This window comes from Eublepharis macularius, chromosome 19, assembly GCF_028583425.1.
Source record: "Eublepharis macularius isolate TG4126 chromosome 19, MPM_Emac_v1.0, whole genome shotgun sequence".
NCBI lineage: Eukaryota > Metazoa > Chordata > Lepidosauria > Squamata > Eublepharidae > Eublepharis > Eublepharis macularius.
Genome location: NC_072808.1, coordinates 22,793,379 through 22,817,373, shown reverse-complemented (window position 1 = coordinate 22,817,373; position 23,995 = coordinate 22,793,379). Strand labels below are relative to the sequence as shown.

The 23,995-nt window shown below is 51.1% G+C and overlaps 1 protein-coding gene across 1 annotated transcript; it reads left to right on the top strand.

The window, feature by feature from the left end:
* Positions 1 to 1,272: 1,272 nt before the first annotated feature.
* LOC129346545 (uncharacterized) lies at positions 1,273 to 13,121 on the top strand. The gene is made up of 7 exons (XM_055003886.1): positions 1,273 to 1,281; positions 2,257 to 2,374; positions 6,881 to 6,946; positions 7,063 to 7,926; positions 8,553 to 8,707; positions 9,411 to 9,507; positions 12,777 to 13,121. Exons 1-7 carry the CDS (start codon positions 1,273 to 1,275, stop codon positions 12,818 to 12,820), a joined length of 1,353 nt encoding a protein of 450 aa, XP_054859861.1. The 3' UTR covers positions 12,821 to 13,121.
* Positions 13,122 to 23,995: the final 10,874 nt, after the last annotated feature.

Genomic DNA, 23,995 nt, shown 5'->3' with positions numbered 1-23,995 from the left:
AGGCGAGGGAGCCTGAAAGGATGCCGCCCCCTTCAAGAGCTCTCCTTCCCCTTCCAAAAATAACAGCAATTAACACCTCTGGGAAAGGGTAGCCGCTCAAGCAGGCCTCCGCACGTCGATCCCGCTGAATTCATCCCAGGGAAGCACAGGATCCCAGCCTCTGCCTGTTGCTATAAAAATAAAGGCCAGGGGCTGAGAGATGCGCAAATGACTGGAAGGGGTTACAGGAAGCGAAGGGATGCGCAGGAGCCATGGGGAGGCCCAGCAAAGTGAGAAGGTTGAGCTGGGATGTACGGTTGCCAAACTCCTGGAGATTTCAGGGGGGGGGGAAGCTGGGAGACCAGCATTTGGGAGGGGAAGAACGGCCTGCCAGTGGGGTATAATGCCGTTGAGTCCACCCTTCAAAGCACCCACATTCTCCGGAGGGCACTGGTCTGAGATGCGTTATAATTCTCGGAGAACTCCTGGTCACACCTGGAGATTGGCAAACCTAGAGGAAAGAGGAGTGTAGTCCGGGCTGGATGGCCTCCAAGGGTTTGGAATAAAAAAGCAGGTGGTAGACAGAAGATCAAATCCCACTTCTGCCACAAGCTCAGTAGGTGGCCTTGGGCAGGGCTTTTTTCTGGGAAAAGAGGTAGTGGAACTCAGCGGATTGCCAGCACGGGGCAACTCCTGGTGGGAGGTGGTGCCCCTGGTACCACGTGCGCATGCGCAAAGTGCGTGCATGCTCCCAGGACTGCACAATGACATCACTTTGAGTCAGCTGGAACAAGCAGAGAGTTTTTAAAAGTTTAAATCTCCCTCTGAAAATGGTCACATAGCTAGTGGCCCCACCCCCTGAACTCCAGGCAGAGGGGAGTTTAGATCGCCCTCCGCGGAGGGCGATCTAAACTCCCCTCGGTCTGGAGATCGGGGCAGGGCCACCTGCCATGTGACCATTTTTAAGAGGAGCTGGAACTCCCACTGTGTTCCAGCTGAAAAAAAGCCCTGGCCTTGGGTAATCCACTCCTCTCAGCCCCAACTCCCCAGCTGTATTGTGGGGATAATACTAACGCTGACTTGTCCCCTGCTCTGGATGGGGCACTAATCTGTCTAGAAGAGCAGTATATAAGTGCTATTGTTATTGTTACTCATCTAAACAAACTGGCTCACGTAAAATTTCCTGATGGCCAGGAAGGCTTTATGATGTCACCCTGAGGATAGAATCTGAGGAGTGGTTTATCCCTGAGGATAGATTCTGAAGGCATCCGTTATCCCCAACTGTCTCTCGACATGGAGGAGGTAGGACCCCTGGCTCAAGCTCCCCCAAGGACTGGGGTGATGTGGGGGATGAGTCCAGGAGCCCCCTTTCCATTGGGCTCTGCCACTCCCACGGCCCACAGCCTCGTTCCTCCCCCCCCCATGTCCCCTTTCCTGCTGTGCTGATCCCAGCAGGCCCTTTGGGCAGGGAGGGCGAGCGACTGGCTCCCATGTTCCCTGCTCACTTTGGGGCAGCCGGGGAGTCAAGATGGGGCAGATCTGGCCCCATCCTGGCTCGAGCCACCACATCCTTTCTCAGCGTGCTCTCAGGACAAACTGTGGGGAGACCTCCTCAGTTTCAGGGGCACTGGGGAATGTTTCCCCGATCCCCCCCCCCAAGAAAACCCTCAAGAATACAGGGAAGAGGCAGGTGTGTCTTCATAGTTTGCAGGCAGGAGAGGCGGGAAGGAAGAGCACAGCAAGGGGGCAGCTAGACCCCAGCTGAATCTGAGCTGGGAGCACGCAAAGCCACAGGAACAAAGCCTCTGGGTTTGTGCAGAGTGCAGTGAAAAAGAAAACCATAGATCTTCACAGATCTTCATGGATCCTCCATTAGTTTTCTCAGTGTGCTCCCAGAACAAAATGTTGGGTCAGGTCCTGATTTGCAGACACCCTGGGGAATCTTTCCCCAATCTTCCCCCAGCCCAGAAAACCCAAGAATACAGGTAGGAGGCAGGCACCTCTTCAAAGGTTGGAGGCCAGAAAGAGACAGATACATCTTCATGGGGGCGGGTAGAATGGCTAGAAACAAAAATAAAATCCATTCTGTGTGGTACTGAGGGACGGACCCTCTTGAGGCCAATGAAGTGCTGCAGGTACGGGGGGTATTTGCCAGCTTGGCGCCCCGGTAAAGAGGCTTTAGCATGAACCCCAGTTACACCCCATGTTCCCCAATGCTGAAGGTTGCGCCCTGTGACTTTGAAAGTGATGCTCAGTCTCTGCTCTGACATCCACCAGGGAGGTGTTAAGAGACTGTCCGGGTGGCGAAGGCTGCGGAATTGGTTTTCCAAGAAGAGGAATTGGTTTTCCAAGAAGAGGAATTGGTTTGCCAAGAAGACGTCCAAAGTGTCTATAGGTATGTGGATGGGAAGACGCAAGGGCATTGCCTCCTGCCTGCGCTCGGAGCCCTTTGCTTCCTGGGGGGGCGATTGACGCAGCTGGATCCCCATGCCCTTGACTCCAGATCCCAAGATCCCGAATGGCCCTTTTCGTTCCGTTTGGTTTTAAGAGCCTTTTCCATTTCCCCCCTTTTGTCTGCTGAATCAAAACCTTTCATATGATCTGTTTTTCATCACTAAAAAAGCACAAATGTTCACAACACAGTACAAATAGTTGTGAATAACAGTTCACAACCATGAAAATAGGCAGTGATACCAAATTACGTTCTTTCTGCTTCTGTCAAAACTTGCTGCTCCTAACAGGCAAACAGCTTCCGGGCTTCCTCAGCTGCATTAACAACTAGCTAGCTGTTCCTTTCTCAGAATAGTATCCAGCGCTTAGAAGCTAATTTGGGGAAATACATAGAAAGGGGGCAATAAACCCAGGTAAACTCTGGAAGTGTCAGATCTGTAACTACATTGTTGCAGAGAAAAATGGAAATGAAATATGTATCATTTCTCTTAGTTTTTTTTTTTTAAAGTTCTTCTTTTCTGCGTTCAGAACTGATTTCCATGTTACACTGTCCCCAGACCCCTCTGTATAAAACAGGCATGCCACTTCTGTGGGTGCGAAGCCATCAGTGGTTTCCACCCTCTCTATGTTGCTCCCATTCACTCTTGATATTCCTTTCATTCCTGAGCCAGGTGAAATTGGCTTTTGGAACCCACCGACACAAGATGTCGCAGCTGTCACACAACCTGAAATGGATTTAAAATGCAGTGTGAGGAACACACAGAGGACCAGTCCATCAATCTGTATTGACCTTGACGGCTCAGTTGGGTGTCGTGGTTAAGAGTGTGGGACTCTGATCTGGAGAGCCAGGTTTGATTTCCCACTCCTCCGCTTCAAACCAGCTGGGTGACCTTGGCTCAGTCACAGCTTCTAGGAGCTCTCTCAGCCCCACCCTCCTCACAGGGTGTTTTGTTGTGGGGATAATAACGACATGCTTTGTAAACTGCTCTGAGTGGGTGTTAAGTTGTCCTGAAGGTCAGTAAATAAATTGAATGTTATTATAATACTATTATTGGTGGGCCCTCCAAGCTCAGATGTAACACATCTCCAAGCACTGGTTGCAAGGGGCAGTGCACACCTTGCTTGAGGATTTTCCAAAGGTGTCCAAACGGGATGGTGGACTAGATGGTGCCACTTCGGTGTGATCCAGCATCTCTCTTCTTTTGAGTCCCAGCCCACTGGGACTCCCCCCCCCCCACCCCAAGTGTGTGGGGAGAGGCAGAATGTTCTTCTTTCCAGCCCAGAGTGCTACAAGCCTGGCTCAGGGCTCACCCGCCCCGATTCCCATCTCTGCTGCACCGCTGAGCTGCTGATGGAAGGAAGGAATCTTGCCTCATGTCATCAGCCCAACCTGGCCCCTCTCCCACCCGACTGAATTTTCCCCAGTGCGTAATGATGCTTTCCCCTTTGCAACAGAGACGGCGGTCCAAGCTCCTTCACGGCATTTTCCGCTTAGCGTTCAATCCAAACGGAGCCCCTGCGGTGACTCCCCATTGCATGTCTGGAAACTTGCCCCCCCCCCCCGCCTTGTGAGACCTCAGATTCTGCTCCTGAAAAACTTCTGAAACAGAAACATTGGTTCATTTCTGCTCACGCCTTTGCCTGGGATCAGATTGCTTTCACAGCCTCGTTCTTTGTTGACATAAGGGATAGAATCCGTTTTTTGAAAATGCCACAAGCTGGTATGTTCAGATAAGTAAACAAAGATACCAAGCTACTCACATCCACCCGGGCCTGCAAATTTCTCTCTTGCTGGCCTGCGTTACCAAACAGCCTCTTGATTCGTGCCAGAGGTCCCCATGGCACCCACCAACACCTTTCCTGGTGCCCATCCAGTGTTTTTAGCAAGCGGGTGGGTTTTTTGGCTAGCTGGGCTTCTGATTGGCCATGAGAGAGATGACTGGCTGTGCAGACGTTCTTAAAAACTTCTTTGATGGCAGCTGCCAACGCAGCATAAGGATCTTTACTGTGTTAACGAATGTGAGCTGTGGGTTTGCAAGGAAATACGTTTAATCAATATGTTCACTTTCAAAGGCTTCCTCTCAAGCAGAGTTTCTGTCCCCCGCCCCCTGTCAGAGGATGGTTGGGGACCCCTGCTTTATACCCTCCTCTTCTCCACAAGGGGAACCCTGGCCGTCCCCTTCTCCGTTTTATTTGTGCAACAACCACCCTTTGCGGTAGACCAGAACCAGACAGAATGTCACCCTGTGTGCTTCCGTAGCAGAGCGGGGATTTGAACCTGGGGCTCCCGGCTCCTCCTCTGACACCTCTTCTGGGAAAAGCAGGCCTAGGCTGCCTCCCAGTGGCCGTTAGAAGGGGGCCCCAGTAGCAGAGGGAACCATGAGAAGCAGAGTGGTGCGGTGTGAGTGAAGGCTAAATGCAAGCCGAAGAGACCCTGGTTCCGGAAATCCACATTCCACCCCCCACCCACCCCCCGCAGATAAAGACCCCCAAGCGGTAAGCTCTACCTGAAGTTTTCCTCAGCAGATCTCATAGAAATGACTGGGAGGGAGCTCCGCTCGGAGGCTTTGTGAGGTTTTGGACAGGAGAACTTCATGATGGTGGCGGGACAAGTTAGGGTTCAACCGTATCAGGGACGTAGCCAGGCAAGAGAAATGTTTGGCTTACTGCCAATGAAGCACCGTGTTCTCCTAGGTTCCCTGAACGCCCTCCAGCGCTCTGGGGCCTGCAGCACCCCTCCTCCTCCGCCCAGCAGACATTTTCTGTCAACTCCCCTGCTCTACCTTTCTTCAGGCTGTCCCTCTTACAGGCAAGGATCACTGCTGGTGGACTGTGTTGATACCGGGCCTCTCACTCTGCCCCTTCCGCCTACACCCAGGGCAGGCCCAGCTAGATTTGATCTTAGCCGAAAGGCTGAGAAGTCCTTTTAAAAATCTGTGTGTCCATAAAGAGGTGCACTAGCATCTAGCCGTATATAGCTGTGGCATGTCCACCACCTGCAAGAGGAAAAAGGCCCACCTTTTCCATTTTACCAAAGCTTCCTTGCCTAGCCGTGTGAAGATGGTTCTTATCGGTAGCCAGAGGACTAGTTCTCTACAAGCGTGTTTGAATCCATGAGTCCTCTGGCTGACAGCTGATTGACACTTTTCACTATAGAAATGTATGGACTTTGGGTGTTGTCTTGACTATCTGGGAAGAAGGAGCCAATTTCTTGCAAATCTATTTGGAGTTCTCGTAGAATAGCAAATAGGAGGGGAAGCTATCTGCAAAGCGGTGTGGAAATGACTCTCAGCCCCTGCTCAAACTACACTCCCCAGGACTTTGTGAAGAGGGTCAGACCCGTTCAACTGATAGTGCAGTTATAACGTCGGCATGTCCACTGCCCCTCCCGTGGAGATGCAGCCACTGTGGCCTTCCACTAGGCAGCTGAGCCAAAAGGGCATGATTCCCATTTGACTTGAATACTGACAGCTTCATCCGCTTGTGCGGCCTACGGATAGAGGAGATCACTTTCACCTTTGAAGTCCACTGGCTTTGAATCCTCTCTCTCTCTTGGTTTGCTAGAATCCTCTCAACCAGTTCCTTAAAGGGTTTCTTGTTCCTGCGAGGGGCCTGCCCATGCACTGAGATCAGCCTCCAAGTCTTTCCAGAGCAGGGACTCCATGGTTGTAGCACCACCATTGCCTGGTGTTTGGTTCAGTTGCTGATTTCCTTATCTGAGATCCAAGCTCCAATCCCCATAAAAAAGTCCAAGAGATACAGTCACCAATCTGACGGTTCTGCAAATATGCAGGAAAGAGGGTAACCCCCTCACCAAGTATCAAAAGTGATGTCTGTGGATGAATGTGTGTGTCTGTGTGTTGTCAAGACGCACAGCAAGAGCTTTCGAGGCAAGTGTTAGGCAGAGGTGGATTGCCCTTGCCTTCCCCTGCAGAGTCTTCCTTGGTGGCTGCCCGCTGTGGAGGAGTGGAAAACGGACATCCTCAGCTCAGCTGCCATACTGGTTCACTGTAGCAACCCAGAATGGGGCCAGGAAGATGAGGAGGAGGAGCCAGGAGGAAGAGCCAGTCAGTAAAAAGGGAAAGAGAGGGGAGCCACTCTCTGGAGAAGAAAGGAGAAAAGTGGAGCCAGTCGTGGGGGCAGAAGCATCTCAGGGACAGGGCTGATTGGGGAAAGAGATTTCCCTTTCTTCTCTAATGTCTTCAGAGGTCCGCTCTCAGGGCTCCTAAATAGGAGGAAGGGATTCCGTTTCCAAGAAGTATATGCAAGAGCCCCAGTGAGCAGCCACTTGAGGAAGGAAGCCTCCGCCCGCCCCCCCCAGACAAGCGATTCTCACCTCTTTCCCTTTGCATCTTCCTCCAAGGCTCAATAAAGATGTCCAGGCTCTCAGCCCCCAAAGGCCTGACCCTTCTTCTCCCTACAGTTATTGTGTTCTTCTTGTCACCCGCAGCCATCCAGCAACCAGATGTGGGCGCCCTGGAAAACCAGGCCGTAGAGGACGCCTGCAGGGATGCAGGTAATGGTCTGCCCTCAGGGCACGTCCCTCATTTTTCCAGGTCTGGGAGGTATTTTTGGCATTCCACAACCATACGCGATGACCTTCCCTCACCTCTCACCTTTTGTCTTCCACAGGCAGCCCAAAGATGGAGCAGAATGGTGTCCTCCTGGATCCAGCAGATTATCCAGGGCACTGCGCTTTCCTCGGCAGCCTTCTTGCAGTGCCCAACAACTGGATGGAAATAACAGCTGATTTCCTGAGCGACGCTTTCAGGAAGGTTTTAGCAGAAATGCAGTGCCTGGACAGTTACGTGTCCCTGGCCATTGAGGACTACCTGATCCATTACCTAAGCCGGCACCGGGGAGAGCTCCGCGGTGCAGGTTCTTTCCCAAATGCTGCCGTTTTCCTGGCCTGCAGCATCACCAAAAAGGTCATCACAAAACTATGCCACGCCTCCGAAAGGATCGATTCTGACTCCCTCCCCGAGCGGGACAGCAGAGGAGTCGAAATAATGCACGAGGACTCCCCAAACCAAGAAACCCGCATTTATGATGTCTTCAGAGCGTGGGGCCCCGTGGCCTATGAAGGAGCATTGGTGACAGCCTCTGAAGTGGTGGAGGTCATAGAGGAAGTGCTCGAGGAGTTTTCAGCTTTCCTCGAGCACAGGATACCTGTCAGCTCAGACCTGTCTTTCGGGGACTGTAGGCGGAACCAGCCAGAGCCACGCAGGTCCCCTCCCCACTACTCACGGCGTCCGTTCCCCTTCCAGGAGGTCAGGGTGCCCATCTACACTCTTGAGGCCCACGCGGAAAAAGTGGCCATCGCACTCCTGCAAATGATGAAGCGGTCATTCGACCAGATGATGACATCTGCTGCCATCCGGCAAAGCCTATTCTTTGAAAGCCAACTGATAGATCTGATCCTAGCAAACTTCCGACCCTTCGAAGACCTTTGGGACATGCTGCGGCAGATACAGCCAAGCCCTCCTTCTGCTGCAGGTGAGTAGCTCATGCTGGCCCCGGCCCCACTAGCAAGAGAGGTCTGAGATTTTGACAAATGTCAAGTATTTCCTGATGTGTCAAGTGTCAGGGGGAGAGGGGGAGGAGGGAGTGAGGCAGGGAGCGGGGAGCGAGTGGCCAATCCGTGCAAGAGCTCTTCTTGGCCCTTTCCAAATGGCTTACCTGAAGCCGCTCCATGCCGCAATGTTGTGGATCGTGCTGGGGGAAACGCGGTATTTTGCCTTTTCCCCGGCACGATCCACAACATTGCGGCGTGGAGCGGCTTCAGGTAAGCCATCTGGAAACGGCCCTTGTCTGCCTGGCTTCTGTGAGTGGCCCTGATTCAGTTGGGCTCCGTTGCAACAGTGTCCCTTGCTCCAGTTTGGTTTGGGTGGAATTCCCTGTTTTGACATGTTTCTCAGGTTTGATGTTGGTCCCCTTGATTCACTTCGGTACTGGCAGCGGGGGGGGGGGGGATGGGATTCTGCTCCCTTGCTTCAGTTTGGTTCTGTTGGGCTTTCTCTGGGTTCAGCTGGCATTTGGGAGCGTGCCTCTGGCCGGCCAGAGCCTGCCTTGCCCCGGTGTGTTTCTGTCTGAGAGCCTCCTTGGAAATGTCCCCCGTATAGCAGACATCGGAGAGTGGCAGGGGACACCTCCCGGGGAAGATGGGCCAAGGGCGTTCAGTGCGCAGGGGAGTGAAGACGCGGCAGCAGCAGGAGAAGCATCACCCAGTGAGCCAGCTCCTCCCCTCGGGGACGTGGATGGACGTGCTGCTCCCACGGTGAGACTCATCCCCTTGGAGCTCCCTGCTCCTCAGGGAAGCGGGGAGGGAGGGACTGGGACAGCCAAAGGAGCTCACTCGCCAAGCCTCCCCACCCCAGACCAGTCCCAGAAGTTGGGAGTCCAGTGGAAGGGCCACGGCCAGACTGTCTACTGGCAGCAGCCTCTGTTGCAGTCCAGAGAAGCGCTCTCTTTTTTCGGAGTGGGGGATGGACTTGGCAGCCAGCCACCACCCCTTCCGGGAAGTGGCCCTAGCCCTTTCCTGGCAAATGTGGAGAGTTCCAGGGGATGCCCCAGCAGGGATCATCCCTGTGCCCTTGGGCTCTGCACTGGGGAATGCTGAATGCTAAACACTGAGCAGACGAGACGGCACTCCAGGGACCTGGCTGCGCGGAGACAGAAAGCAGCTGCCTGGGGCATCCGTAGCTGCAGCGGAGAGACAGTTTGGTGTCACGGTTAAGAGCGGCAGGACTCTAATCTAGAGAACCAAGTTTGATCCCCCTCTCCTCCACTTGAAGCCAGTTGGGTGACCTTGGGTCGATCACAGCTCTCTCGGAGCTCTCTCAGCCCCACCCACCTCACAGGGAGGTTGTCAAGATTGTCCAGAGGATAATAACAACACCCTTTGGAAACCGCCCTGAGTGGCGTCAAGTTGTCCTGAAGGGCGGTCTATAAGTCGAATGTTGTTGTCCTTTCTTTTACAGCCTCTGGAGGAAATTCTTCTCTACTCTACCCCCAGCGTCAGTCTCGACGAGACATCTTCAGTTATCAGCATGTCACCTACTCTTGACTCCGAAGATGGTAATTTCTCTTTCTCTCTCTCTGTCCTTGCCTTGCCTTCCCCGCGGGGGGGGGGGGGGGCGGGCGCTCAGGGATTCGAGCCTGGGGCCATTTCCACATGGCTTACCTGAACCCAGAACGCTGCACAAGTTTTGCACAATGTCGCGCGAAACTCACACAAGAAAACGCAATCTTCCGCATTTTTTTCTGCATGTTGCACAGCGTTCTGGGTTCAGGTAAGTTGTGCAGAAACAGCCCTGGGTCTCCCATTTCTTGTTCTGACACTTTAAGCACTACACTGTAGTGTCTGCTTTTGGGTGAAGGCCAAGCTGCACAGCCCTGGGCTGCTGCCGGGAGAGCCAGGAAGGGGTGCGCCTGGTGTCGGGGGGGGGGGGGAAACGGGTGGTCACCACCTCCTGCCTGCCGTTTCAAGCGCTGCTTACAGCCACTCAAACCCCTAGCAGGCCTCCTGGGCGGATGGCTTACCCCATTTGTTTGAGACTTGCCAGTCTCAGGGTTCTTTCAACCTGGGGGATTCTGCACACAGTTGGTCAGACACTCAAAGACACGAGGCTTAGATATAAATGATGTTTATTAGTTAAGAAGAGTGTATGCAGGTAGCAGGAACCGTGCTATTAAGGCACAAGCAAAGGGCATTAAAACAACCAATAACTTGCCTGTTCTTTACTATGGCTAACTGACTGAAAACTAGCTTGCATTTCTCTGAAGAGGCTTGAGGCTCATACTCACAAACATAGTCCATAAACCATGCCAGGCAGGTCTGGTCATCTCAGGCCTGGCATGGAGCAAAGTCTCTCACATGCTGATGGAAAAGGATAGCATGGAATAATCCAACGAAATCTCAGTGCGAGTGTGTAGCGTGGTTGTGAGAGCTGAGAGGAGCCATCTTTTCTATGACTGTCAGCCAATCAGAGGTACTGTCAGTCAGGAATACAGGGTACTCTGATTTATTCTCCCACCCCTTGCAGCGAGAAATCCAAGGTCTCTTGAGTCAGAGGTTCTTTATCGAGAGCTTATATATTCAGAAAGTACAAGTGTCCATAGGTTATCCAAAGGCCAAAGCAGGCTTCTGGCTGTACATAGATCTCTTGTTGAGAATGACGTATTAAGGGCTTGCTACAGTATATCAAACCCTCTAAACCACCCCCCACCACCCTCAGTGTCTACCCAGCTGGTACAGAAGGTGGGAAAGTGAAAGGAGCTGTCCCAAGGCCGCTGTGGTGAGCCATCTCACATAAGGCTGTCTTGGGAACACACACAATACACACACAAAAACATTACTGGAAAAATACAGCAAGCAAGCAATATGGAAGGATTGTGGGCACTGGGCAACAGACCTGACAGGTACACTTGCAATCGGCGTTACTAGCCTGAGAATGGAGAAGGAGTACTCTAACCACTACACTACACTGGAATTTGGTTGCCAGGCCCATGTTGGGAAATTCCTGGAGATTCGGGGGGGGTGGAGCCAGGGGAGGAAAGGGAACTAAGCTGGGTATAATGCCCTAGAATCCACCTTTCTCCAGGGGAACTGATCTCTGTCACTAGTTGTAATTCTGGGAGATCTCCAGCCACCACCTGGAGATTGGCTGCCCTAGCAGTAGTTCTTCCCCTTCCCACACACAAAGGAGTTTTCATGGGGGGTGGGGGGAACCTGAGGTCCAAATGCTTGCATGCCTCTACAAAGTGCCATGCACAATCTCCCCCATTTCTTTCAAACCCAAATTTCAACCCACCCGAGATATTCTGCTATCCCATACCCTATTGCACTGTTTATTGAATATCCCAGCAGTAGATCATATTGATTTACATTATGTGATCCCCTTTGAGTCTCATCTGAGAAAGGATGAGTATAAATAACATAAATGAAATAAATGAAATTCTGGAGAAAAGGGCAGATGGTCCTAAGGTATCTAAAAACGTACAAAATGTGCAATGTGCAAAGTTGTTCCCTATGGAAGCTACATTTTCCTCTGGAAAAATTGGATTCTTGTTTACACTCAGAATACCTGCTGGAGAAATTCTGAGACTAGCTAGAACACGAAGATATAATTGTCGACGAGCAAGCAGGGTTCAGAGCTGGCAGGTCAACGGTAGACTATTTGCCTGACAGTGCAACACCTTATAGAGAAATGCGCCACGGGAGGCCAAACGTCGCCTGATGTGGCATTTATTGACCTCAAAGCAGCTGTTGACACAGTCTCTAGAATTAGACTTTGGGGGAAACCCAAACAACACATAGCGGCTTTGTTGCCGATGTAGGAGAAAAACCAGCAAACAGGATACTGAAATTCTATCACAAGGGCGACGTTAAGTACCAGCCACACTCCGAATGTTTAAAGCCAAATCACGGGCTCAGTTATTATACGGATCATTTTTGGGGCCGCCATCCTCTTCTTTCGCTCCCCTCGAGAGAGGGCAGTCCAAATTCCTCAGAGCTCTCTTACTACAAGTGCCCAGATGTGTGCCAAACTCGTGGGTCAGACTGGAAACAGGAATGTTACAGGTAGAGGCCAGAATCTGTATCCTTTCCATTTTCCAATGGCTGATAGGAGGTGTAAACCCCCAAGGTCTGTTGCCTCTAATACTCCAAGACACAATCCAGTTGGCAAAAGGAGACGTTGAAATGGCTAGAAAAACTGGGTCTTTACCCCCAAAGTTTGTTAGGCATTGAGACAGACTGGGCAGAATCACTCATTAAGCAGAGAGGGACAGATATTGAAAGACACACAGATTTATTCCTATCACCAGATTTTATTTCCTCGGGAAATGCCATATATTGCCACCCCTGCAGCTGACTTCTATTTTTATGAATCCAGTAATTCCAGAAGGGCATCTTCTCTAGCTAGAAGCTTGACTCTGCCCCCTGCAGTTCTAGAAGGAAAGTTTAAAGCAGTCCCTTCTTCTCCGGGGCTTTGCTCCTGCCCCCGAGGAGAAATTGAGTCAATGGAACATATTTTCTTCAACGGTCCAAATCACAGAAAAATTAGGGGTGCAACCATCAGTCTATTAGTAGAAAGGTTCCCTGGTAGTTTGAATAAAATCATACTTGGCTATCTTCTGTCGGATCGGAATCACCAGACAACATGACAAGTAGCGAGATTCTGTGCCCAGGTTTATAAGCATCGTAAATTACATATGGCGGTCTGAATGTATTTTAACTTTTTAAACAACTAATTTATGGTATGGTTTTACTTTCCTACTTCTGTATTTACTCATGGTTCTCCTTTCGTACTCAATCCTAATTGTTTTTAAATTGATTTATGTAGATTGTCTTCCTTGTGCTGGTTGCAGTCCGGAACAACAAACCTGAACCTGAACCAGGGAGTCAGAATCGTTCCTTTTGGAGGCATGACATCTTTTAGAAACTAGCTTTTTGGTGATGCTGCCAGGCAGAGTGGAAAGAAGTGACACTAACTAGTCCTGGCAGCCTAGGAAATGTGGCGGGTCAGCTGCAAGCCTGCCATCATCCAGAAACCATGGCTCAGAGGGTTGATGATGGCCCTGGACCGGTAGAAACAAAGATGGCAAACCCCTGTGGATGCAGCCATGACCCCGATGCCAACAACTTCCTGCCCACACAGCACACAGGCAGGGAGCCAAGGCCACCAGCTTCCTCCCAGGAGGACTGATGGGGCTAACAGCAAGACGAGGGCTTGATCCGAGAGCGGATCTCCTAGCAATGCCGGAAAGGCTAGAGAGAGAAAAGGAGGAGGAAGAGGAGGGGGATTGACGTGCCCGCCCAAGCTTCTCCCCACCAAGGCCGCTTCCTCGTCATCCCCTCTCCAATAGCTGACTTCATCAACCGAGACAAAGATAGCTAAACCTGGTTGTTGTGCAGCTGCCTATCCCCGTACATCTGTCCTTCAGGAAAGCATCCGCCAAGTCAGGAAGGGGCTGAGTAACATCATTGTTGGGCAAAGTAAGAACAGGAATCTTAGTCACGGGCAAATTCCTGCCTTCCACTCCCCTAGCCCGTTCATGGATAGCGGCCAGATCTGCGCACATGTGACAAGGAAGGCCACGCCAGCCTGGCTCTTCTTCCCAGGCTGCTGGGACCCATCGTAGAGCTTTGTTATAAGAACTTGTATCTGCCAGAATAACTGAGGCGTGCTTTTCATACTGGCCACTCTGCGGTGGTCAAAGCAAGGCGAGGTGTGATCACTCATTCAATGGTTGGATCGTTTCTCAAGTTCAAAAACAGGCACACCTTTTCCATGGAGCCCTGGAGCTGTTCTCTTCAGAAGAAATAGGGCCACTTTGGATCATCAAAAAAAGTGACAGGTGCCCTGCCCCCATTTAGGGCCTAAGGTAGGTAGGCAGGTTTCTTGTTTGTGGCCAAAGGCCCTTACAATCCATACACATTTAGGGTGTTTAAAGCCTATGACCCACCCCTAGCCCCTGGAAGCACTACCCCACATAACACGAACCGACCTCTGCAACACAGCTCCCTTCCCACTGCACCATGGTTCTGCACCATGGCTCCCTTCCCTCTGCACCATGGTTCTGCACCACAGCTCCCTTCCCGCTGCACCATGGTTCTGCACCACGGATCCCTTCCCTTTGCACCATGGCTCCCTTCCCGCTGCACCACGGTTCTGCACCTTGGTTCCCTTCCCACTGCACCATGGTTCTGCACCATGGCTCCCTTCCCACTGCACCATGGCTCCCTTCCCACTGCACCATGGTTCTGCACCACAGCTCCCTTCTTACCGGACCAAGGCTCCCTTCGCTCTGCACCATGGTTCTGCACCACGGCTCCCTTCTTACCGGACCAGGGCTCCCTTCCCTCTGCACCATGGTTCTGCACCAAGGCTTCCTTCCTGCTACCCCACGGCTCCCTACCACGGCTCCCCTCTGCAAAACGGCTCCCTTCCCATTTCTCCAAAATCGGCTTCACTCGCTCAGGAAGTGGAGAAATGCAGACTAGAAAGGGTATCCAAAAACAGCCAGAAGAGGATTTGTTGTATGAGGAAGACGGCAGGGGTACCTGGGCCTCTGAAACAAAAAGCGGTGCAGGGCATACACTCTCTGAACCCAACTGTGAGCACTAAGAACAGGGGAAAGGGGAAACAGAGAACAGCATATCGAGCTGCTATTTCATCTGCAGATGGGCGAGTTCAGCTGGGAGGTGGGCAGGGACCCCCTCCCTGACCCAGTCAGACTACAGAAGCGCAGGTCTCCCCCCTTCCCCCTTCAGAACACCTCCTGGCTGGCCTGCACTTCTGCCTCATTCTCCTCCTCCTTGTTGTGAGAATTGTTGTTTGGGGAAGACCCAGCCGGGCCCTGCGACTCCCCCTCGGTTCGCCGCTCAGGTTGCCTCTTACCAAGGCGATTTTATGGTGCAGACTCAACTTTCTAACTGTCCCTATCTAGAAAAGGTGCCCTCTGCACAAAAGTAAGATGCTTAACCAAATCTAAAAGTTTATTGAATATATCTCAAAGGTTATAATGCAAACCACAAAAGGAAACAGCTTAACACTAAGACTTAAGAAATATATATATATATATATATATATATATATATATATATATAGGTTGAAGGCTTAAGGCTAAAGGTACCAACACACTATTTCCTCCTCCCTCCCAAGTCGAAAGCTTTCGGGCTGCCCACCAATCGCTGGGGAACTCCTAGAAGTTTCCCTGCCAATTGGCAGTGCAGCAGTGAAGGGATTTCGGCTCCTCCTTTTATGGTCCAAAGTCGTGGTGTTGTATACAAAAAACTGTTCTCTGTGGGTCCACGTTGTTCCTTTCCCAGGAACAAGTGGTCCAATAAATCAGAACATCTTCTACAGGTCACAAAAAGGAATTTCACACTTTGCCGGCCCAGGCTCCCCCAATGTACTTCAAAACAAGATGAAGATGACCTGGAGCCCCTCTATCTAAATGACCCGCTGTAATTTAGAAGCAAGGCGAAAGACCTTGCATACCATTATGTGTCAATTTGTGCTAATTAACTTAGTGTTCTCCCCCTTTTCCCAGAAAGTGAAACTCCAGCCAGCCTTCAGGGAGTTATGGAAAAGAAAAACTAAAGCTTTCCCTGAGGAGGCTTTTAGGAGCTTTCCAAAGAGCCTGAGTCGGGTTCATGTTCTTAATGGCCTGGTTTCAGAACCAAACACCCCCAAATTCTACCACACTCCTCTCTCACCGCAACTGCCCCAGTTGATGGCTGGATGGCTGCGGGTGACAAGAAGAACACAATAACTGTCAGGCGAAGAAGGTTCAGGACTTCAGGGCCTGAGAGCCTGGACAGCTTTATTGAGCCTTGGAAGAAGATGCAAAGGGAAAGAGGTGAGAATCACTCATTTGGGGGAGGAGCCCTCCTTCCTCAAGTGGCTGCTCACTGGGGCTCTTTCATATACGTCTTGGAAACTGAATCCCTTCCTCCTGTTTAGGAGCCCCAAGAGGGGACTGGTTGTGGATGGTCGCGGGTGCCATTTAGCTCTCCCCGGTGCCTGCTCAGGTAGTGGGCCAAGTAGTCTTGAATGGCCAGGGACGTGTAACTACCTAGATAGTCCATTTCAGTTAAAACTTTCCGGAAAGCGTCTTCCAGGAAATCGGCTGTGATCTCAGTCCAGCTGTTGGGCACTGCAAATAGGCCCCTCAGGAAAGAGCAGTGCCCTGTGTAGTCCGCTGGATCCAGGACTACAACGTTTTATTTCAACTTCGGGCTGCCTAAGGAAGACAAAAAGAACACAACGGGGTAAGAGGTGAGGGAAGGTAATCGAGTGTGGTTGTGGAGTGCCAAAAATGCCTCCCAGACCCGGAAAAATGAGGGACGTGCCTTGATGGCAGACCATTACCTGCATCCCTGCTGGTGTCCTCCACGGCCTGGTTGTCCAGGGCGCTCCCATTTGGTTGCTGGATGGCTGCGGGTGACAAGAAGAACACAATAACTGTAAGGCGAAGAAGGTTCAGGACTTCAGGGCCTGAGAGCCTGGACAGCTTTATTGAGCCCTGGAAGAAGATGCAAAGGGAAAGAGGTGAGAATCACTCATTTGGGGGAGGAGCCCTCCTTCCTCAAGTGGCTGCTCACTGGGGCTCTTTCATATACGTCTTGGAAACTGAATCCCTTCCTCCTGTTTAGGAGCCCCAAGAGGGGACTGGTTGTGGATGGTCGCGGGTGCCATTTAGCTCTCCCCGGTGCCTGCTCAGGTAGTGGGCCAAGTAGTCTTGAATGGCCAGGGACGTGCAACTACCTAGATAGTCCATTTCAGTTAAAACTTTCCGGAAAGCGTCTTCCAGGAAATCGGCTGTGATCTCAGTCCAGCTGTTGGGCACTGCGAATAGGCCCCTCAGGAAAGAGCAGTGCCCTGTGTAGTCCGCTGGATCCAGGACTACAACGTTTTGTTTCAACTTCGGGCTGCCTAAGGAAGACAAAAAGAACACAACGGGGTGAGAGGTGAGGGAAGGTAATCGAGTGTGGTTGTGGAGTGCCAAAAATGCCTCCCAGACCCGGAAAAATGAGGGACGTGCCTTGATGGCAGACCATTACCTGCATCCCTGCTGGTGTCCTCCACGGCCTGGTTGTCCAGGGCGCTCCCATTTGGTTGCTGGATGGCTGCGGGTGACAAGAAGAACACAATAACTGTAAGGCGAAGAAGGTTCAGGCCTTTGGGGGCTGAGAGCCTGGACAGCTTTCCTGAGCCTCAGAGGAAGATGCAAAGGGAAAGAGATGAGAATCACTCGTTTGGGGTAACACATAAAGTAAAATATTTAGGAATAGAACTTACTGCTAAAAATATTGATTTATTCAAGAACAATTATGAAAAGCTATGGCAACAAATAGACAGAATGGAAATAAGTTGAATTTGTCGTGGCTGGGAAGAATAGCAGTAATTAAAATGAATGTACTTCCACGGATTATGTTTTTACTGCAAACAATACCAATAATAAGAGATAATAAGCAATTTGACAAGTGGCAAAGGAAGATATCGGAGTTTGTATGGGCAAGGAAGAAGCCCCGAGTGAAGATGAAAGTTCTATGTGATGCCAAAGAAAGAGGGGGACTACAGTTACCAAATATAAGACTATACCATGAAGCAACATGTCTGGTGTGGCTCAGGGAATGGATGTCGTTAGAAAATCCTAAACTCTTAACACTTGAAGGATATAGGAAACTCTTTGGTTGGCATGCGTACTTATGGTATGATAAAATCAAAGCGGACTCTATGTTTCTGCATCATTATATTAGACGAAGCCTCTACACGGTCTGGCAAAATTATAAAAAATATTTAGACGAAGGTATCCTGACGTGGGTGGTGCCATTGGAAGTTATTGACCCGAGAACAATTTACAACAGAGAGGAATGTTTGCCATATAAGGAGGTGTTGAAAATGGAGCAAAATATGATTAAGCTTAAAACAGGAGACGAACTATCCTCCCACTATGGATGGTTCCAATACAGACAGATTAAAGGCTTATATGACATGGATCGTTCAAAATCGGGGTTTAAGTAGAAAAATTCTGAATTGGAAGAAAGTATACTACAAGAAGGCACGAAAATGATTTCTAAAGTTTACAAGATTTTGTTAAAATGGTATACAGAAGATGAAACTGTTCAAGTCCAGATGGTGAAATGGGCCATAAATTGCAATAGAGACATAACAATGGAGGCATGGGAACACTTGTGGAAAAATACATTGAAGATATCGACTTGTACCAATATCAAAGAAAATGTCTACAAGATGATATATAGATGGTACCTAACGCCGAAGAAAATAGCATATGGGAACAACAAAATGTCAGATGTGTTGGAAATGTAAAAACCATGAAGGTTCATTATATCATATGTGGTGGACCTGTGAGGTAGCAAAGCAGTTCTGGGGAGATATTATAGAAGCTTTGACTGAAATTTTACAAATCCCAATAAATAAGAACCCACAACTGCTGTTGTTAAACCTGAAATTAGAGGAGATTCCCAGGCAACAAAGAACTTTATTATTCTATATGACAACAGCGGCAAGAATTTTAAATGCTCAGAAATGGAAGACGCAAGAAGTACCATCTATTGAAAATTGGATACAAAAATTGCTGTACATGGCAGAAATGGACAAAATGACGAGAAAGCTGAGAGAACAGAATCCAGAAGAATTTTTTAATGACTGGGGGAAATTAAAACAGTATTTGGAAAAGAAGTGGGACGTAAAGGGAGAATTATGGTTGTTAGATAACTATTAAGCTTACAGAAAGGAAGAGATACTGATCTTTACAAGAGAAGAGAGGAGATAAGTTAGAAATATAATGTAATTGATAGTTTGATGTTAGGTTTTGCTTAATTTAATATATATTATCTATCTTAGTAGAGTATTAAGACAGTTAAGAATAGAAAAGCAGATATAAGTAGTAGATTTAGACAGCGGGTTGGAAAACTGTTGGAAGTCTTAGATTAAGGGGGGAGGGGAAAGGGTGGGAGAATATGGAAATGAGGGTTTCAATTGAAAATCTGTAATATTAATTTTTACTCACCCAATACAAATTTCTTTAAAAAAAATCACTCGTTTGGGGGAGGAGCCCTCCTTCCTCAAGTGGCTGCTCACTGGGGCTCTTTCATATACGTCTTGGTAACTGAATCCCTTCCTCCTATTTAGGAGACCCCAGAGGGGACTGGTTGTAGACGGCAGTGAGTGCCATTTAGCTCTCCCAAGGGCCTGCTTACGTAGTGGGCCAAGTACTCTTCAATGGCCAGGGACATATAACTATGTAGACAGTGCATTTCAATTACAACCTTCCCGAAAGCATCTTCCAGGAAATCTGCTGTGATCTCAGTCCAGCTGTTGGGCACTGCACATAGTCAGGAAGGAGCCGTGCCCTGTGTAGTCCACTGGATCCAGGACTACAACTTTTCTTTCAACTTCGGGCTGCCTATGGAGGACAAAAAGAACACAATGGGGTGAGAGGTGAGGGAAGTGCCAAAATGCCTCCCAGACCTGGAAAAATTAGGGACAGGCCCTGAAAACAGACCATTACCTGCATCTCTGTTGGTCTGCTCCACTGAAATATTTGACATTTGTCAAAATCTCAGACCTCTCTTGCTAGTGTGGCCGGGGCCAGCCTGAGCTACTCACCTGTAGCAGAAGGAGGGCTTGGCTCTATCTCCCGTCGCATGTCCCAAAGGTCTTGAAACGGTCTGAAATTCGCTAAAGTCAGATCAATCAGGTGGCTTTCGAAAAACAGGCTTTGGTGAACGGCAGCAGATCTCATCATCTGATCAAAAGACCGTTTCATCATCTGGAGCACTGCGGTGACCACTTTCTCTGCATGGGCCTCCAGAGTGTCGATGGGCACCCTGACCTCTTGGAACGGAAACGGAAGCCGCGAGAAGTGGGGAGGCGACCTGTGTGGCTCTGGGGGGTTCCTCCTGCAGTCCCCAAAAGACAAGTCTGAGCTCAAGGGAATCCTGTGCTCCAGAAAAGCTGCAAAGTCCTCGAGCACTTCTTCCACAACCTCCACACTTTCAGAGGCCATCACCAGTGCTCCTCGAAAGGCCACTGGGCCCCACGCTCGGAAGGCATCATCAGTGCGGGGGCTGTGGTTCTGGGGGATGTCCGTCACCCAGGTTTCTTGGTTTGGGGACTCTGGGAACCTGCATCTCTGTTCGTCTCCTCCACGGCCTGGTTGTCCAGGGCGCTCCCATTTGGTTGCTGGATTGCTTGGCTCTGTCTCCCATAGCATGTCCCAAAGGTCTTGAAACTGTCTGAAATTTGCTCTGGGACTCTGGGAACCTGCATCTCGGTTCGTCTCCTCCACGGCCTGGTTGTCCAGGGCGCTCCCATTTGGTTGCTGGACGGCTGCGGGTGACGAGAAGAACACAATAACTGTAGGGCGAAGAAGGGTCAGGCCTTCGGGGGCTGAGAGTCTGGACAGCTTTCTTGAGCCTCGGAGGAAGATGCAAAGGGAAAGAGGTGAGGATCACTCGTTTAGGGGAGGAGGCTTCCTTCCTCAAGTGGCTGCTCATGAGGGATGTGCCCTGACGACAGACCATTACCTGCACCCTAGCTGGCCTGCACGACCTCAGCTCCTCGTGCAATTGCCCCCGTTGATGACTGGATGGTTGCAGAAAGACTTGCGAAAATGATCAAGTGCCGTTCGCGTGTAAGATGTCACTTGTAGCGAGGCTCTGAATCCCTTCCTCCTATTTAGGAGACCCAAGAGGGGAACTCCGAGGATGTGAGAGCAGAAAGGGAAATCCCTTTCCCCAATCAGCCCTGTCCCCAGGACTGGCTCCACTTTCCTCCTTTCTGTCCCTTGCCCCCATCAGGGACTGGCCCCCCTTTCTTGCCCTTTTTACTGCCTGGCTCCTCCTCCTCGTCTTCCTGGCCCCAGTCTGGGTTGCTACAGTGAACCAGTATGGCAGCTGAGCTGAGGATGTCCGTTTCCCAAATTCCACTCCTCCACAGCGGGCAGCCACCAAGGAAGACTCTGCAGGGTAAGGCAAGGGCAAACCACCTCTGCCCAACACCTGCCTCGAAAGCTCTTGCCGGGGTGGCCATCACTCAAGTGTGTCTTGACAACACACACAGACACACACATTCATCCACAGACATCACTTTTGATACTTGGGGAGGGGGTTACCCTCTTTCCTGCATATTTGCAGCACCGTCAGACCGGTGACTTGATCTGTTGGACTTTTCGATGGGGAGTGGAGCTTGGATCTCAGATAAGAAGGAAATTAGCAACTAAACCAAACAGCAGACAGAATAAAATGGCCTCTGCCTAGCATCTCAACACCATCAATCCTGGCTTGACCTCACGGGGAACCATATTCCATAACAACCATGGAGTCCCTGCTCGGGAAAGACTCGGGGGGCCAATCTCAGTGAATGAGCAGGCCTCTCACGGGAACAAGAAATCCTTTAAGGAACTGGTTGAGAGGATTCCAGCAAATCGAGCATTGCTCCTGCCAACAGTCAGAGTACTGGTGTGTAAGTGTCCCCCATTCCCCCATTCAGTATACAGGAGCGCAAGTCTCCCCCTAGCCACTGATGGACCATGGCCCGAGGAACCAGTCCACGAACCACGGTGGGTTTGTGAGTGGTCTATGGTCTGTGAAAATCGATGGACCATGGTCTGACGGTCTGTGGAGTTTTCCCTGTCTGTGCGCATGTCTAAGTTTAGCTTTCCCGTCTGCAAAAGGAACAGTAGCTCTGTGTGGTATTCCCTGTTTCCCCTTTCCCCTGTTCTTAGAACTCACAATTGGGTGGAGAGTCGGTATGCCCTGCGAGGTTTTTTTTTTTCCAGAGACCCAGATATGGTGCCGTCTTCCTCACACACCAAATCCTCTTCTGGCTACTCTCGGACTCCCTATACAGTCTGCATTTGTTCATAAACGGTCACCACTTCCTGATCCATTATGGGTTCATCCTTTCTCATGCTTTTCACCCCTTCGGCCTCTTCCTCCTCCTCACCTATCAGGAAACGGCATTTTTGCCGAGATCGTCCTGCAGCATCTCCATTTAAAGGGCGGCTCCTCGGCTGCTTCACACTCATTGGCGCATTGGAACAGCATCCAGGAGGTAAGGCAGCTCATGTCGCGAGCATAGCCGCATCACATGAGCGCTTAGAAACCTATATGGAGCTTGAGTACTAAAGCTGCATCCCAACTTTCCACCCTAGCACTCCACAAACACAAAACCCTTTCCAATTGGTTCAGGGGGGCAAGCTAGGCTCATTGAGGGGTCACATGAAACTGCTAGGCCCTTCTATGGAGCAGCGATGCTGGGGCTGCCCCTCCAACATCCCACCCTAGCCCCCCATAAACTCAAAACCCTTTCCTATTAGTCCAGGGGGTGAGCTGAATGCATAGAGGGGTCACATGAACCTGCTAGCCCCTTCTAGGGACTCGGATCAGAGGTGCACCCTAACATCCCAACCTAACACATTGTAAACCCAAAACTCATTTCTATTGGGTCACATCAACCTGCTAGTCCCTTCTAAGGAGCAGGGGTGCTGGGCCTGCCCCCCGGCATTCCACACTAGCACCCCATAAAACCAAACCCTTTCCTATTGGTCCAGGGGTTGAGCTGAATGCATAGAGGGGCCACATGGACCCGCTAGGCCCTTCTGAGGAGCAGGGGTGCTGGGCCTGCCCCCCGGCATTCCACACTAGCACCCCATAAAACCAAACCCTTTCCTATTGGTCCAGGGGTTGAGCTGAATGCATAGAGGGGTCACATGGACCCGCTAGGACCTTCTGAGGAGCAGGGGTGCTGGGCCTGCCCCCCAGCATTCCACACTAGCACCCCATGAAACCAAACCCTTTCCTATTGGTCCAGGGGGTGAGCTGAATGCATAGAGGGGTCACATGGACCTGCTAGGCGCTTCTGAGGAGCAGGGGTGCTGGGCCTGCCCCCCGGCATTCCACACTAGCACCCCATAAAACCAAACCCTTTCCTATTGGTCCAGGGGTTGAGCTGAATGCATAGAGGGGTCACATGGACCCGCTAGGACCTTCTGAGGAGCAGGGGTGCTGGGCCTGCCCCCCAGCATTCCACACTAGCACCCCATGAAACCAAACCCTTTCCTATTGGTCCAGGGGGTGAGCTGAATGCATAGAGGGGTCACATGGACCCGCTAGGCCCTTCTGAGGAGCAGGGGTGCTGGGCCTGCCCCCCGGCATTCCACACTAGCACCCCATAAAACCACACCCTTTCCTGTTGGTCCAGGGGTTGAGCTGAATGCATAGAGGGGTCACATGAACCCGCTAGGCCCTTCTGAGGAGCAGGGGTGCTGGGCCTGCCCCCCGGCATTCCACACTAGCACCCCATAAAACCAAACCCTTTCCTGTTGGTCCAGGGGTTGAGCTGAATGTGTAGAGGGGTCACATGGACCCGCTAGGCCCTTCTGAGGAGCAGGGGTGCTGGGCCTGCCCCCCGGCATTCCACACTAGCACCCCATAAAACCACACCCTTTCCTGTTGGTACAGCGGTTGAGCTGAATGCGTAGAGGGGTCACATGGACCGGCTAGGCCCTTCTGAGGAGCAGGGGTGCTGGGTCTGCCCACCGGCATTCCACACTAGCACCCTATAAAACCAAACCCTTTCCTGTTGGTCCAGGGGTTGAGCTGAATGCATAGAGGGGTCACATGGACCCGCTAGGCCCTTCTGAGAAGCAGGGGTGCTGGGCCTGCCCCCCAGCATTCCACACTAGCACCCCATAAAACCAAACCCTTTCCTACTGGTCCAGGGGTTGAGCTGAATGCATAGAGGGGTCACATGAACCCTCTAGGCCCTTCTGAGGAGCAGGGATGCTGGGCTTGCCCCCCGGCATTCCACACTAGCACCCCATAAAACCAAACCCTTTCCTGTTGGTCCAGGGGTTGAGCTGAATGCGTAGAGGGTTCACATGAACCCGCTAGGCCCTTCTGAGGAGCAGGGGTGCTGGGCCTGCCCCCCGGCATTCCACACTAGCACCCCATAAAACCACACCCTTTCCTGTTGGTCCAGAGGTTGAGCTGAATGCGTAGAGGGGTCACATGGACCCGCTAGGC